Source organism: Physeter macrocephalus, chromosome 5 (assembly GCF_002837175.3).
Source record: "Physeter macrocephalus isolate SW-GA chromosome 5, ASM283717v5, whole genome shotgun sequence".
Lineage (NCBI taxonomy): Eukaryota > Metazoa > Chordata > Mammalia > Artiodactyla > Physeteridae > Physeter > Physeter macrocephalus.
Window position 1 is genome coordinate 67,535,060 of NC_041218.1, and position 14,166 is coordinate 67,549,225.

Genomic DNA, 14,166 nt, shown 5'->3' on the forward strand with positions numbered 1-14,166 from the left:
TGGGTCATATGGTAGTTCTATTTTTAGTTTTTTAAGGAACTTCCATACTGTTCTCCATAGTGGCTGTTAAGCAGTTCTTAGAGAATCTCCAGCCTAGAGGGGTATCTGAATGAACTTCTATATTTGGTTAACTAGATCTTAGGGAAAACTAAACACAGGAAAAATAAAGCCAATAGAAGCAAGGGAGAGAAAGAAGTCTGCCCCCATCCGTTTTATAAACTTTTAGATGTATTTAGAATAAAAAACTTAGAAAAGGAGAAAAGAGTAGCAATTCCATCTGAATTCTTTGCCCATGTTATGAGTCACCATCACATGGCTGTTTGGGGGTCTCCTTTAATCTTGCCTCCTTTCAAGGGCATCATTGACCATTGTTTTATTTCTGCTCTTATTTCCTGTCCCCAAATGAGGTTTGGCTGCACTTTGATGTTTGACTTGTTAACTCTGACCATGTAGTTTAAAGGAAATTTTTTTAGAAACCTCTAGGTCTGCCCCCAGTGTGGTTGTTTCTATGAATATCACTCACTTGTTTTTATTTCTTGTTACTGGTGGTCCGAACTAATTGCCAGTAACAGTTTCTCTTTACTCCCTTATTTTTTCCTTTTCGAACTATCCAGAGTGATTTTGTTTTCCTTTAATAGTTTGTACATTGAGTTAATTAGAGTTTCACAAACTTCTACTAGAGGATGTTCGTGGGCAACATGTACGTCAGCAAATTTCAGCCAAAATTTAAGTGGACTTCATTCTAAATTGAATGGATATTTCCACATTTACAGGGAGTTTTTATATCCTTCCCTCCCTCCCCAAATATAACATTTAGTATTGAGTTGTTAAATACTTTAGGATCTTAGAAGGTAAAATAGTTGCCTCTGAAACCATGTTTGCTCTACAGTTTTCAGTGTCTAGTACACCTAAATCAGATTTACAAAAGGTTTTTCATCTAAATCCCATTAAAGTATTACAAATAAAACAATTTAAATTATAATGAAAACTTTTTCTGGTTGTAATAATACATATCAACCTATCGTATCAATTCAGACATCTTTTAGCTCTATGCAGAGTTTCTCTTTTTCAGCCCATGCCCTCTAAAAAAAAGGTTAAGTTGCATTTTAGGAGAGTTTTTCAAGCATGGGGCCGATTCAGTACAAAGTTTCCTCGTGCCTGGAGTGGCGAATAGTCTTAACCAACTACCTCTGAATAGAGTAAGTGTTGGGCTAACACAGTTTATTAATAGTACTACACACATTCATCTCATCACCATACAGGTCTGTTAAAATAAGGTGTCTTAAACACATCATCTACACGTGGTGGAATTGCTCAAATTCTGTTTAAAATTGCTCAAATTTAATGAATTGCTCAAATTCCGTTTAAAATTTAAAACATGTTTTAATGTGCTACCATTATTGAACAAACTATATTTGTATAAAAATTAATTAGCATTGAATGAAAGCGTTTTTAAATTAATTTTTAAAACAGTTTTGGCTTTTAGCAATTTAAAATGAAAGTCCCCATTTTATTGCATTTCTTGTCTGAGTTAACCACTGAAAATTAAGTCTAGTAAATAAGATAATATGTCACTTATAGAAATAGCACAAAATAAGGTGAAAGTAATGAAAGAGTAAGCATAACACAAAACATTCATTTTCATGCTCAGTAAGAAATTTTTTTTGGTAACACTTTCTTAAGTGATTTAGTCATCTTTGAGTTAAAAGGAAAACTTCACTATTAAAAGTTTTATTATTTTTATGGGTATTTCCTAGATATGTTTTTGCTATTTTAAAGGTTGAAACTGGTCTTTAAGCAATGGTGAGGAATATTTTCTACAACTAAATTTATCTGTGAATTGATACTGCACATAAAACTCCCAACCCAAAGTAATATCATGGAAAATATTTTGGGATCCAAAGAATATTGTAAAATTCTATGTTAAATAATAATTATATTTAGAAAATTATCATTAGCTATAATTCTTTTAAAACACATTTTACCAGACTTCCTTAATGCTTTACAGATACTAATAAAATTTAGTGTGATTTTCACTAATCATTAGAGAAATGCAAATCAAGACTACAATGAGGTATCACCTCACACCAGTCAGAATGGCCATCGTCAAAAAATCTACAAACAATAAATGCTGGAGAGGGTGTGCAGAAAAAGGAACCCTCTTGTACTGTTGGTGGGGATGTAAATTGATACAGCCACTATGGAGAACAGTATGGAGGTTCCTTAAAAGACTAAAAATAGAACTACATTTGACCCAGCAATCCCACTACTGGGCATATACCCTGAGAAAACCATAATTCAAAAAGAGTCATGTACCACAATGTTCATTGCAGGTATAGAAAAGAGGTTAGAGCAGAAACAATAGTGGCACGCAATTCTCTGAAAAACAGACAAGAAACACCCCTTAACAATGTTGAATAACTAAATTAGATTCTAAAATGAAAGGAATTGCAAAGCACAGTCTCTTTTTCTTTTACTTCTTATAAAGGCTTGAATTCCTAAGACTTATATTTTATTGTTGAAGAGGAATGTGGAAGAGGTGAAGCAAGATCATGGGAGTGGGGGGCCGGTTTAAGGGGACAGAGAGACTGTCGCCAGCCTGTGTGCTTTCAGGTTGTGCCCCCAGGAAGAGGGATCCTGCCCAATTTCAGGTAATCAGTGAACTATTTTTGAATGGAGAAATGACTCTGGACTGGAAATGTCTTGTGATTAGAGAAAAGAGCCTGTCTCTCTGAATTTTGGTGTGCCCTTTTATTTGCTGTTATTAATTTATTTCCTCTTTTAAAAATTGTAAACATAAAGTCACATAGAAAGTGCCTGCTGAAGTCTGTCTCCTTTATATTGTACTTAACCACAAAGCAACCCCCTCTCCGGATTGACTACAGGAAGTATGTGTGGAAACGTTTTGAAAACTAAGTGTGTTGCAAACATATTATTAGCATTAGTTGTCTACATGTTAGTTTCTCCTTGCTAGTTTTTGCTCATTCATCTCTTTATTCCCAACATCTAGCTCCTAATAGGCAGCTAATAAATGTGAGTGACATTTAAAAAAGAAAAGGAAAAAACACTGATTTAGACCCAGCAAAAACTGAAGGCTTTCTTTCTGCAAATACATGTCCCTTCGCATGTATTAAAGATACTGTGTATCTTTAAAAATCTTTTTCTGCAAAGGCAGAAACAGAGCTTATATTTTTGTTTCTGTACTTTAATGGAGCTATATTATTCTGCAGCTTTATGTTATTTATGATATACCTGGGTATTTTTAACATCGGTGTTTAAACATTGTCCTCAATTTCTAACCACTGAAGAATAGTCTGTAGTATCCACATAATGACATTTATATGGCCATCTCCCTATTGATGGGCATTTGTGTTCGTTTTGTTTCTTTGTTTTTGCATCCCATGTTTGAATAGTTCTATAAAATAGATTCCTAGAAATGGAATTTCCTGATTTTAAAAGCATACATAATTTTTTGGTATGACACCAAAGTGCCCTCAAAAAAAGCCTGTGTCAGTATCTACCACCCAAATAGTGTGTGATAATACCTACTCCCACATCCTACCAGGCCTGGGTACCACTACATTTCTTTCTTTCTTTTGTTAAACCACGTTTAATGGAGAAAATGACTTTTTATTTTTATTTTATATGTTACTGTATACTTTCTGAACACTGTACCTAAGTCTAAAATATATATTTTAATCTAAGTGGCAACTAATGTATATAATTTACAATATATCAAACTGCTGCTTCTATTTTTCTAAATTTCTGTTAAAGTATGATTTTGATGTTTAAGTATTTTTTCTATATATCATAATTTATATAACTGTAATCCTATTGTTGAACATTTAATGTCTTTCCAATGCCTCACTAATATAATCACATCAGTGAAAACCCTTGTACGTGTGTTGTTTTCTCTTCTTTATGAATAATTTACTAAAATAAATTCCAGATAGTGATATTACTGGGTCAGAGTTTTAACTCTTTTTATGATTCTTGATAAGAATTGTTAAATTGCTTTACAAAAGAGATAGGTCATGTTTTATGATCATCAAGAGCATATTCCTACTATAACAGATTCTTGACTATCTGAAATATGTTAGATTTATTATTCTAAATTTAAATAATTTATATAAATTTATAAATTGTACTAGTAGATTATATACACAGAGAATGCTGAGGTATATATTTATATTTTCCATGTTTAAAAATGCTTACTTTATAATGCTAACTGAAAGCAACAGGATACAGAATTAAGTATAAATTAAATATATAAAATTATATATACCTCAACAACAGATCAATTTAATTTAATTTTTTTGGAACTTTTTGTTTTTCTCCTAATTAATCACAGTGTGTATTACACCAGGGCTGAATATCCTCCACATATTCCTGGGGTCAAAAGATCTGTCTTTTTCTTTTAGGAAATTTACCAGTGGTGTGGATCCTCTTGCAACAAATATGAGCGTCTGAAGGCCAGCCAGGTTGCCATTGGCATTCGGGACAATGAAAGGAAAGGAAGATCTCAACTAATTGTGGTGGAAGAAGGGCATGAACCATCAGAGCTTATAAAGGTATTGAGTTGTGTTGGTTTTTAAAAGCTTGCCACTCTGTTTTGTGTGTGTTAGTGTGTGTGTTAGATTTAATAACTTCTCTAATACTTAGGCTAAGTTTAGGTAAGAGGAAGTATCAGAGTTTTCTAAGTGATGGTACTAGGAAAATAGAACATCACGACTGTTTTCTCCCACCATTGGGATGACTATCAAAGGAAGTCTTGCGCCTGTGTCTTCTGTGATATTCAAGGACAAATAGGTGGGCAAGACCTTTGAGATTGACTATAAGAAAATATTTTGGAAGAAACATAATAGTTTTTTCATCTGGGCTTCTCAAATTTTTTTTAACACAGTGATTTTCTTCAGTTTTAAAATTAACAATTATTTCATTAAAAGAATGAAATAAAATTTTATACCAAGAGATTAAATACACCAATATTTTAAATATTTCAATCATTTTAAACTAAGAATTGCAGTATAGGCAAGACACTTAATTTTAGTATAGTTGTTAAATCAGTATGAATTGTCTGTATGGCTCTTTATACCTCTGTCATTTACTTAATCAACATACAGGTCCTGGACATTTAGTTGTGACCAAGTGTATATATGGTATATATTCCCTTAAGTAAGATTATCAGTCAAAGGGTATAATCATATTCAGGTGTCTGGATACATGTTGGTAAATTGATTCCCATTTATTCATTCAGCAAATATTTATTGAATTCCTACATGAGCCAGGCACTAAATGTTTGTACCAATTGCTGCTTCCTTGCCCAAGCACTGTGTTCCTTCATGAGTTTACAGAGCACCGTCAGGATTTCCTGTTGTAGTACCTTTTTGAATCTTCCCACATGTAATAGTAGCAGGAGGTATCTCTGAGTTTTTCTTTCTCTAATTTCCTGGGATATTATGTATTTTCCCCCAATGATTTTAGCCATTGAGCACTTAAATTTTTCTAAAGACAATCCTGTAAACATATGTTTTTAATATTTTTTATTTAGAGCAATTTAATGCATTAGAATTACCTGATCCAATGCTAGCCTACATAATCCAGCAATCGAAAATTATATAATGGGATCGTTTTATTGATTATAATGTCTTTAAACTTTATTACTTTAATAACCACCAAACACAGACTTTCACATTAATGGTGTTTTAGAAATAATTTTACTTCAATGGGAAGGTGATCACGGAACAATGCTAAGAGAAAGGCAGGCTATAAAATTTTAGGTACAATATTATCTTAATATGTAAGTTTACATTATATAGCTATATATTCATATATACATTTATATCTGGAAAGAAATATGCTGAAATATTACCAACACTACCAATATATGGCTTTGACTCTGGGGATATGGCTTCTTGTTGTTTTCTTCTTCATTTATCTTTGTGTTTTTGAAATTAATTATAATGGATGTGTATTCCTTTTATAATTAGAATAAAAAAGGCCATCTGGGCTTCCCTGGTGGCGCAGTGGTTGAGAGTCTGCCTGCCGATGCAGGGGACATGGGTTTGTGCCCCGGTCCGGGAAGATCCCGCATGCCGCGGAGCGGCTGGGCCTGTGAGCCATGGCCGCTGGGCCTGCGCGTCCGGAGCCTGTGCTCCGCAACGGGAGAGGCCACAACAGTGAGACACCCGCGTACCGCAAAAAAAAAAAAAAAAAAGCCATCTGAAAAAATAAAATAAGGGATGACTATTGAAACCTGGGTTTTCAGAAGTCAGACTAACATTACTAATACATTAGACCTTGAAACTATTTAGAGCACATTCTTGATCTCTTAATATTTTTTAAAGACCTCTGTTCTGCAGATGTGATGACCATTTAAGTCATCTAATTCTCATATTTGGGAGCAAAAATCTATAAATAAGATGTATTTCTAATTGATTATAACCTCTTGTCTCAGTAGCTATACTTTGATAGAAGTGGAGCCAGGGACACAGTTTGCCCTTGTAGGGAGCTAGAGGGAGTGTTGCATTAACTGTCAGGCTAGCTTCTCCATGGTCATCTTGGAAAGTCCCTTAAACTCTCATTGTCTCTGGTTCCTCATTTGTAAAATGAGGGTTAGACAAAGTGGCCTCTCTGGTCCCTTTAGATTCCAGTGATCTGTGATTCAACCTTGTCTCTCAGGCAATGGCTGTGTTTAATTACCAGTCATTTGTAGTCTGTTCTAGGCAATGAAACCACTGAGGCCGAGGGCCTTAACTGTGCATATGTATTTTTGATGCCTCTGCTTATTGGATATCATTCAAAGTTCTGAGAAAGAAAAGCTTAAATAGTCGATGACTATATTATGCTGTTAAATTAAAATGAGAAAGTGCAAACCTGAAGAAAAAAATTTGTAAAAATGTAACTTTTATTTTAAAATATCAGTGATAGGGATAAGGGACATACTGTTTAATATAAAATGCTATGTCTGTGTTTTAGGGGCTCTTTGTTTTTTGGTTTCTAAAATATCCTAGAAAACACCAACTTTGTTTCTATTCAGTACATACAATTTATACTGCATTATGATGGATAGCTGTCACTCCGAATTGATCTGAACTGAATTTTGAGTGAAAGCCTTTTTTTTGTTTGTTTGTTTGTTAAAAAGCATTCAGTGGGAAGTTCTGTTTTCAGAAATGGTCTTTTGTGGCCTGATTACAAGGGGTAGGTAGCTGTTTGATGAATTAACTATGGACTTATGATAAACAAATTTGACCTCTAGGCTTTCTTAATGTTGTACTATAACAATTGAATTCAAAGAGCTCATGAACTTGGTTGGGAAAAAAATTACAGCTTCATTTTCACCAATTTCTTTGTGAAAATTTTCTCCAGTTGTGAATGTAGTTGATAAACCACAGTAGCATGAGCAGAACTTGTGACTTTTCAGATCACACTATAGCTATTGCATATAACCTCAAAGTATCATTTATGCTCATCACTACTTGGTAATTATGGCAGTTATTAGACCTGCTTTTCAATAATATTATTTAATGAGTAAATGAAGAAGCTTATTTATTACTTTATGTTTGCTTTTTAAAATATATTTTGATTTTTTGATAGTTGTATTCTAATATAATTGGTTTCCATTGTAATACCAAGTATTTTATTTTATATGTTTAAAAAATGCATTTATCAGTAGAGGTTCATAGGCTTCAAAAGTGGTCCAAAATGGTCCATAGCACACAGACAAAAAAGGTTACCTCGTTTAAGATAATGGAACACCACTTCTTTTTCTGAGACTCTAATGCAACTGTTGACTTTGCTAGAGGATTCCAAAAATCTAAAAATCTTTCAAAATATCTTATAAAATTGACCTGTTAAGTGACTCATTTTTAATGAGACTTTTAAAAAATTATTTATTTCCAAAAACTTTGAAAGTGTATATATGAAGGTTGCTAATGGCTTGAAATCAAGGACTTTTCAACCAGTTAAATGATGTGATTGTCATGACTCCATATTCAATGCTGAATTTTTGGAACATGTCTTTGTAACACATTCAAGTGATCAACACTGAAAATGTTGAAAAAAAAATTTTCTGAGTCTTTTGAAAAATTGATCTTTATTTAGAGGTAGTTCAACTATCTTTTGATCACAATATTATTTTCACACAATTTTAATATGGCTTATCGCTAGGATGATCATAGATTTATCCCTCAAACAAAACACTCTGGAGTGTAATAGTGGGCACTAACCAGACAGGACACAACATGCATTAACAAGAACCGTCTGGGGAAACAGGATGTGTGGTCAGCCTCTTATCTGTATCTTCAGCACTTTTAAAAGCTTGTATGCCTAAATATGAAGGTAATCCTATAAGCAGAACTAACTAAAGCCTATAATTAAAGTCATGTATGCTCTGTGCTTGTTTTCTCCTAACTGTAAATATATTTACCATGAAAAGCTTCATGTAAATTATGTAAAGCTTTTTTCTTGGTCTTTTTTCTTTTCATATTTAAAATAAATAATCAATGAATGTGAAGGAAAATTAAATATCTCACTAGCCCGAAGGTCTCAAACTTTCTTTGTTGATTCTACTTATTCTCGAAACATTAGGAGGGAGGCTAAAAGTCCCTTGAGGAAAAATGGCTAAGATGAATAACTTATCAGTATGTTTTATAGACTTTCATTTTTAAAAAGATAGCATTGGGTAGATATCAAAAAGAGGTTAAAGAAGGAGCAAGTTGTTTGAAACAACAACAAAACAACTAATTCTTCTGACCTGGAAAGAGTTTTTTTCAATGTAATTTAATAAACTTGTTAAGTCTATAATCATTGTAAATGCTAGTAAAGGAATCCTGGCATTAAAAATACTACAGGGAGATTGTTAGCAGTTGCTATGTTGTTGAACTGTTAGATTTCTTGCTTCTATAAAAAACACTGAGGCTCCCTGGAAAGTCATATGCACAATCATTATTTTAGATTTGGGTAAAAGAAGAAAATTGGAAAGAAAAATTAGAATGTCATATGATGTCTCAGTTAATAAGTGTTTTTTTCTTTCTATAAAAGCATATGCTTTATTATTAGAGACATAGCACAACAACAAGTGGGAGAGCACGCAGAGGAACAGTTTGCTTAGTTAAGACAGAAGCAAGGCAGAGATGCACGCCCGGAGAGCAAGGGTGTGGGCGTCCTCCCTAATGAGGAGGAGCCAATAAGGGTTTATTGGTCACTGGGTTGGTTCCCAGTAAAGTTCAGACTATATTTTTTTGTCTGATTGAGAAGATAAGCATGCACCCAATCTAAAACATAGTCCTAGAGTGGTAACAGGTTGTGAGGGTCCTCAAATGCCAGAGAAAACACGGTCAGAATGATACCACCAGTGGTTGAAAGACTTCTCATGATAAGACTTATGTATTTTATTTTATTATTTTGTTAAAATTTATTTTATTGAAGTATAGTTGATTTACAATGTTGTGTTCATTTCTGCTGTACAGCAAAGTGATTCAGTTATACACATATATATATGTATACACACACATTCTTTTTCATGTTCTTTTCCATTATGGTTTATCACAGGATATTGAACATAGTTCCCTGTGCTGTACAGTAGGACCTTATAGTTTATCCATTCTGTACATAATAGTTTGCATCTGCTAATCCCAAACTCCCAATTCATCCCTCCCAAATTTATGTATTTTAGACTATATGACAATAGCAGATAAAATAGATTAATCGCCAGAGGATCTCCCAGTATAGGAATTATGTTCATCTTGTTACTATAAGTCATAATTGACTACTTGAAAATACGAAAATTTATTCAATCATTCTTTTGAGAAGTTGATCAGATATTTATTATGTGCTCATCTGGTTATCTTGTAAATAAAATCTAGAGTTGAATTGTGCAGATATTTTTAAAATTATCCTTTAGATGTCTATTTAGGCAAAGAGTAAAATTTTAGTTATACTTCCCCAAAGTACTTTGCCCAATGAAATTTATATCTTAACAATGCTATTCTAAATTCCTTGAAGACAAGACATTGCCTTTATATCTGTGGGACCCTCACAGCTCTAACTCATTAATATTTAGAAAATTAATACAATTAACTGTGAACTTCGTGGTTCTAGAAAACCAATTACATTTGTCTTCCTGTTTTCTAGAGGATAGTATTGCTTTAAAAAATTCCCTGTGTTTCAGATGATAGTGTTGGTGAAGATATGAACAAAGCCATATGTTGATTAAGTTTTAAAACCAACTGCATTTATGTAGGAGCAGTTAGTGTTTAGATAAGGATAATCTGTAGAGTCTGCTGGTCTTCTTTCTACAGATTGATAGTTACAGCTCATCTCCTGGAAAGTGATAACTGAGTCTTGAGCTTATCTACCTTCCCACGTATTAGTTAGATTGCATACACCCTGGGTGAGAGTACCTAGCACAGTAAGAAATAGACAGCAAATGTCTAAAACGTCATTCTGTGAATAAAAATGCATGTCCCCAGGAGCTGCAGTTGGATTCTGCCATCTGTAAAATCTTCCTTCCCAGGTCAGGTCACCTCCCCATTTAGTGTTCAGCAAAATTGGACACTATTTCTGTTTTTGTCCACTAAGTGCACACTTAGTGTCCACTTTGTCCACTCCTCTTGCTGTTTAGTACACATCACTGCTGTCCACTGGCCTCGACCACTGTGCGTGGCCACTGCCTCTCCTCACCACTGGGTTAAAAGTGAATGTGCTCCGTGCACTCCAAGGAACTACACAGATGTAGAGCTTTGTTTTTGAAATCACCCAATATATTTGTCTTATCCTTAACATCAATGCTTAACATCAAAGGCGGTGGTGCTAACGCTTCCCAAGGTTGTACAATTCAAATTTTCAGAAAGTCAAAGCAGGAGTGATTTTGAACATTTAATCAAAGCACTGGAATAGTAATACAGTTTCAGCATGTAAAGCAAAAGATGAAGAAAAAGCAAGCTAGAATTTGGAAATTTAGAATTGTCAACATTCCATGAAGCTTCTCTGTGGAAACGTTTGCTTTCATAGCATAACCTTGAGTTTACTGGATTTACATGGCATTATATTTTAATCTTTTAACTAAAATAAAATAACATTGTGTATTTGAATCATGCTTAATCATTTTAAAAATGATACCATAGAGAATGGGAGAAACTTTATTTTCTGGGGAGTTTTGATTAGATAAATCAATCCCCATTTATCTTTGTAAAATAGTATCAAATGAACCAAAGAAGTACCAACAATAGAAGTCGGGGAGCTGTTTTTAAAACCCCCTTCGTGAGCATTATGGAACAGTGAGTATATAGTATTTTTAAAGGGTCTAAAGATTTATAGGAAAATAGTATAAATAAGAATCAAAATCACAGCTTTTTAGCGTCAGGGAATAAACATGGGTGTTTTGAGCTCCTTAAATGTAAAACATAGTTATTTTGTGGGTTTGTAACGCACACACATCACTCATTATTTTCTGTTGCCCTCTTACTTCATTGTTGGTCACAACTCTGTACTTTGTGAGGATGGAAATTTGAGTTGCCCTGGATACTAATTTGGTCAATAGGCACAGTAAACACTTTAACACTAAGAGACAACAAAAAACATTTTGTGAGAGAGGTGCACTTCTCTTTGTGTGCTCTCCAATTAGTTTTAGCTTCCTTGTTTATCCCTCCTTTATTTTCCAACCTCCTTTTGTAAGTTTTTGGGAAATTGAACAATGTCTGAGACATATTTTGGAATTTCCTATTTATATCGCATGGTGTCTGGCACATCAGGAATGTTCACCAGAATTTGTTGTCTGAAATAACATTATTATGAGAGCCAAGTGGAGAGAGAAGGTCCATTTATGGGTTTACCATTCAAAGAATTTTAAGGTAAAGGGGTCCAAAATATTTGCCACTCTCTCTAGATTAGTCCTCATATTACATATAGAGAGGAAGTATCAGAGGTACCAGAAAATAGAAATCTTTCCTTATATCTGTTGCATTGTAATTAAATCATTTCCCCCATTTTGCTTTACAGCAATGATACTTAGTACACACCCCAAATCCAAAGATTATAGTGACGAGTAGTGCATGCTGCAAAGTTATGCTTCCAAGAGCACTATAGTTGCTGTAGCTATTTGTATCTACCATTTATTGATAGCTTACTTTATGTGCCAGGCACTGTTCAAGGCACCATTCATTTTTTGTCATTTATTTTAATGAATCTTTTATTTGGATGTCTAGTATTTAATTCAGATATCCATTTTGTTCCTCACCAATTCATCCAGTGGGGGAAGTTGAAATATTCTGAACAAAGATAAGAAATAGAGTAAAAGTGTAGTTAACCATATACAACAATAATCTTCCACTTTGTCACACCCAAGTTCAACATTGAAGACTTGTGACCTCACTGATAAGATGTCACTTTTATATAATCAGTCCAAACTAATACTACTTGGCAAGCATTTCTGAATGAGGTCATTTCTCCTTTAGTTTGCAGCTGAAGTGAGGGAACAGTGATAGAACCCATCAACAGGATAACGCAATTCCAAGACAGATGGGTTGTATGGAAGGGTGGATCTTTTCTATATTTGAAATGATAAACTAACACAAATATTAAACTAGAATGGCAGGTTTCTAGTCTCGCTATTATTTATATTTCTCTTCATGTTTGTTATATTAGTGATTTTATATATATATAGTAAAAAAAAATACTTACAGTAAGACTATATTTTCTTTCAGCAATTTTAGGTCAATTTCTTCTTATTCCTATGCTAAGAATTAGCCAAACTCAAATATCAAAGGGTCAGATCTCTAAGATTCAGTGATTCACAACTCCTTGACATTCATTTTGTAAAATAAATAGTTAAAATATATAATAACAGTTAACTGTAATATTAATTTTATATGTTTCCTATTAACATCTTGTGCTAAGAATTAGCCAAGCCCAGGTACTGGAAGGTTCACTTTTCAAGAGTCAATGATTCACAACTCCTTAGTATTTATTTTGTAATTATTGTTTAATATCATGAGGAAAAGTGTTCACGTATTGGAAAGAACTCCCTAAGATAGAGGCCACTTAGGTTGTGATTTTAAGTCATGTTTATCCAGAGCCAAGGATCACACTGTGATGGAATTGGGTTATATTGACAGTACTTCTGCAAATGCAAAACTGTTGTTATTGCTATTAGAATTGCTGTTATGTTTGCAAGGGTATCCAGTGCATCACAACTTTACAATTACTTTGTTTTGGATGTGTGTGTGTGTGTGTGTATGTATATATATATACATATATATATATATGTATATATATATATATATATATATATATATATATATACATATATATATGTATATGTATATATATACATATATATATGTATATGTAAGAAGGATTTGTCAGGAAAGCATGGTTTGTTCTTGTCCATACAGTATCCTCTCAGTGGAAACTCTCAATAGGAAATCCTCAGTTCTGGATATTCCATAACATTTTACTAATCAGAAAAGAGGTACTAACATACTATTAAACAGAAAACCTCTTAGTATCTGTACACAAAAAAGCCATACAAATATACTGGGAAAGGATATATATATATACCATGTGTAACTGTGAAATTAAATATCAACGCTCTGTTTCAATGAAGGCTGGTAACTAAAAAAGCCAACCAAAACTAAAAATAAATTTTGATGAAATCTGATAGAGGACATGTGGTCAAGACAAATATGTTGACTAAAAGCTGTTCCAAAGCAAGTAGCAAATGCCCCACAATTGAATATCATTTGCTCTGCTATTCACTGTCGTGGTGCTCCATTGCTAGGTGATGGCATAATTTCATCTTGTCATGCCTTATAAGGGTAAGGGCAAATGGCTCACTGGTCAGCTGAATTGTCTGTTCACTTTTTACTCTTTCTAGCTGCATTTTTCTTTATATGATACAAGTGCTTCTTATCATTGACACAGAAACTCCATAATCTAAGAAACAAATTTGTCTTGGATTTTATTTGCTGCAGAGGAGGTCCACCAGGACAGACATTCAGTGTTTACCATACGACTGGCATTCTTCTGTGGGCTGTACTTGGATGAGCTAATTTAATTCTTACAACAGCCCTGTGAAGCGGTTACAGTTATTATCCCCTGTCTTGGTCTGTGTGCCTCCAAAAGCCAACTTGGAGACAAGGACTTGGGAGCAGATTGTTATTTGGA

General features: G+C 33.7%; 1 protein-coding gene across 3 annotated transcripts in view; it reads left to right on the forward strand.

Moving 5' to 3' along the window:
• The window catches only part of SCIN (scinderin), an 82,464-nt gene that overhangs the window by 21,586 nt on the left and 46,712 nt on the right, over positions 1–14,166 (forward strand). For all 3 annotated transcript variants that reach the window (XM_024132013.2, XM_028490065.1, XM_028490066.1), the window contains one exon: positions 4,422–4,571. In XM_024132013.2, the coding sequence (XP_023987781.1) occupies positions 4,422–4,571 (150 nt within the window). The remainder of the gene's footprint in view (positions 1–4,421; positions 4,572–14,166) is intronic.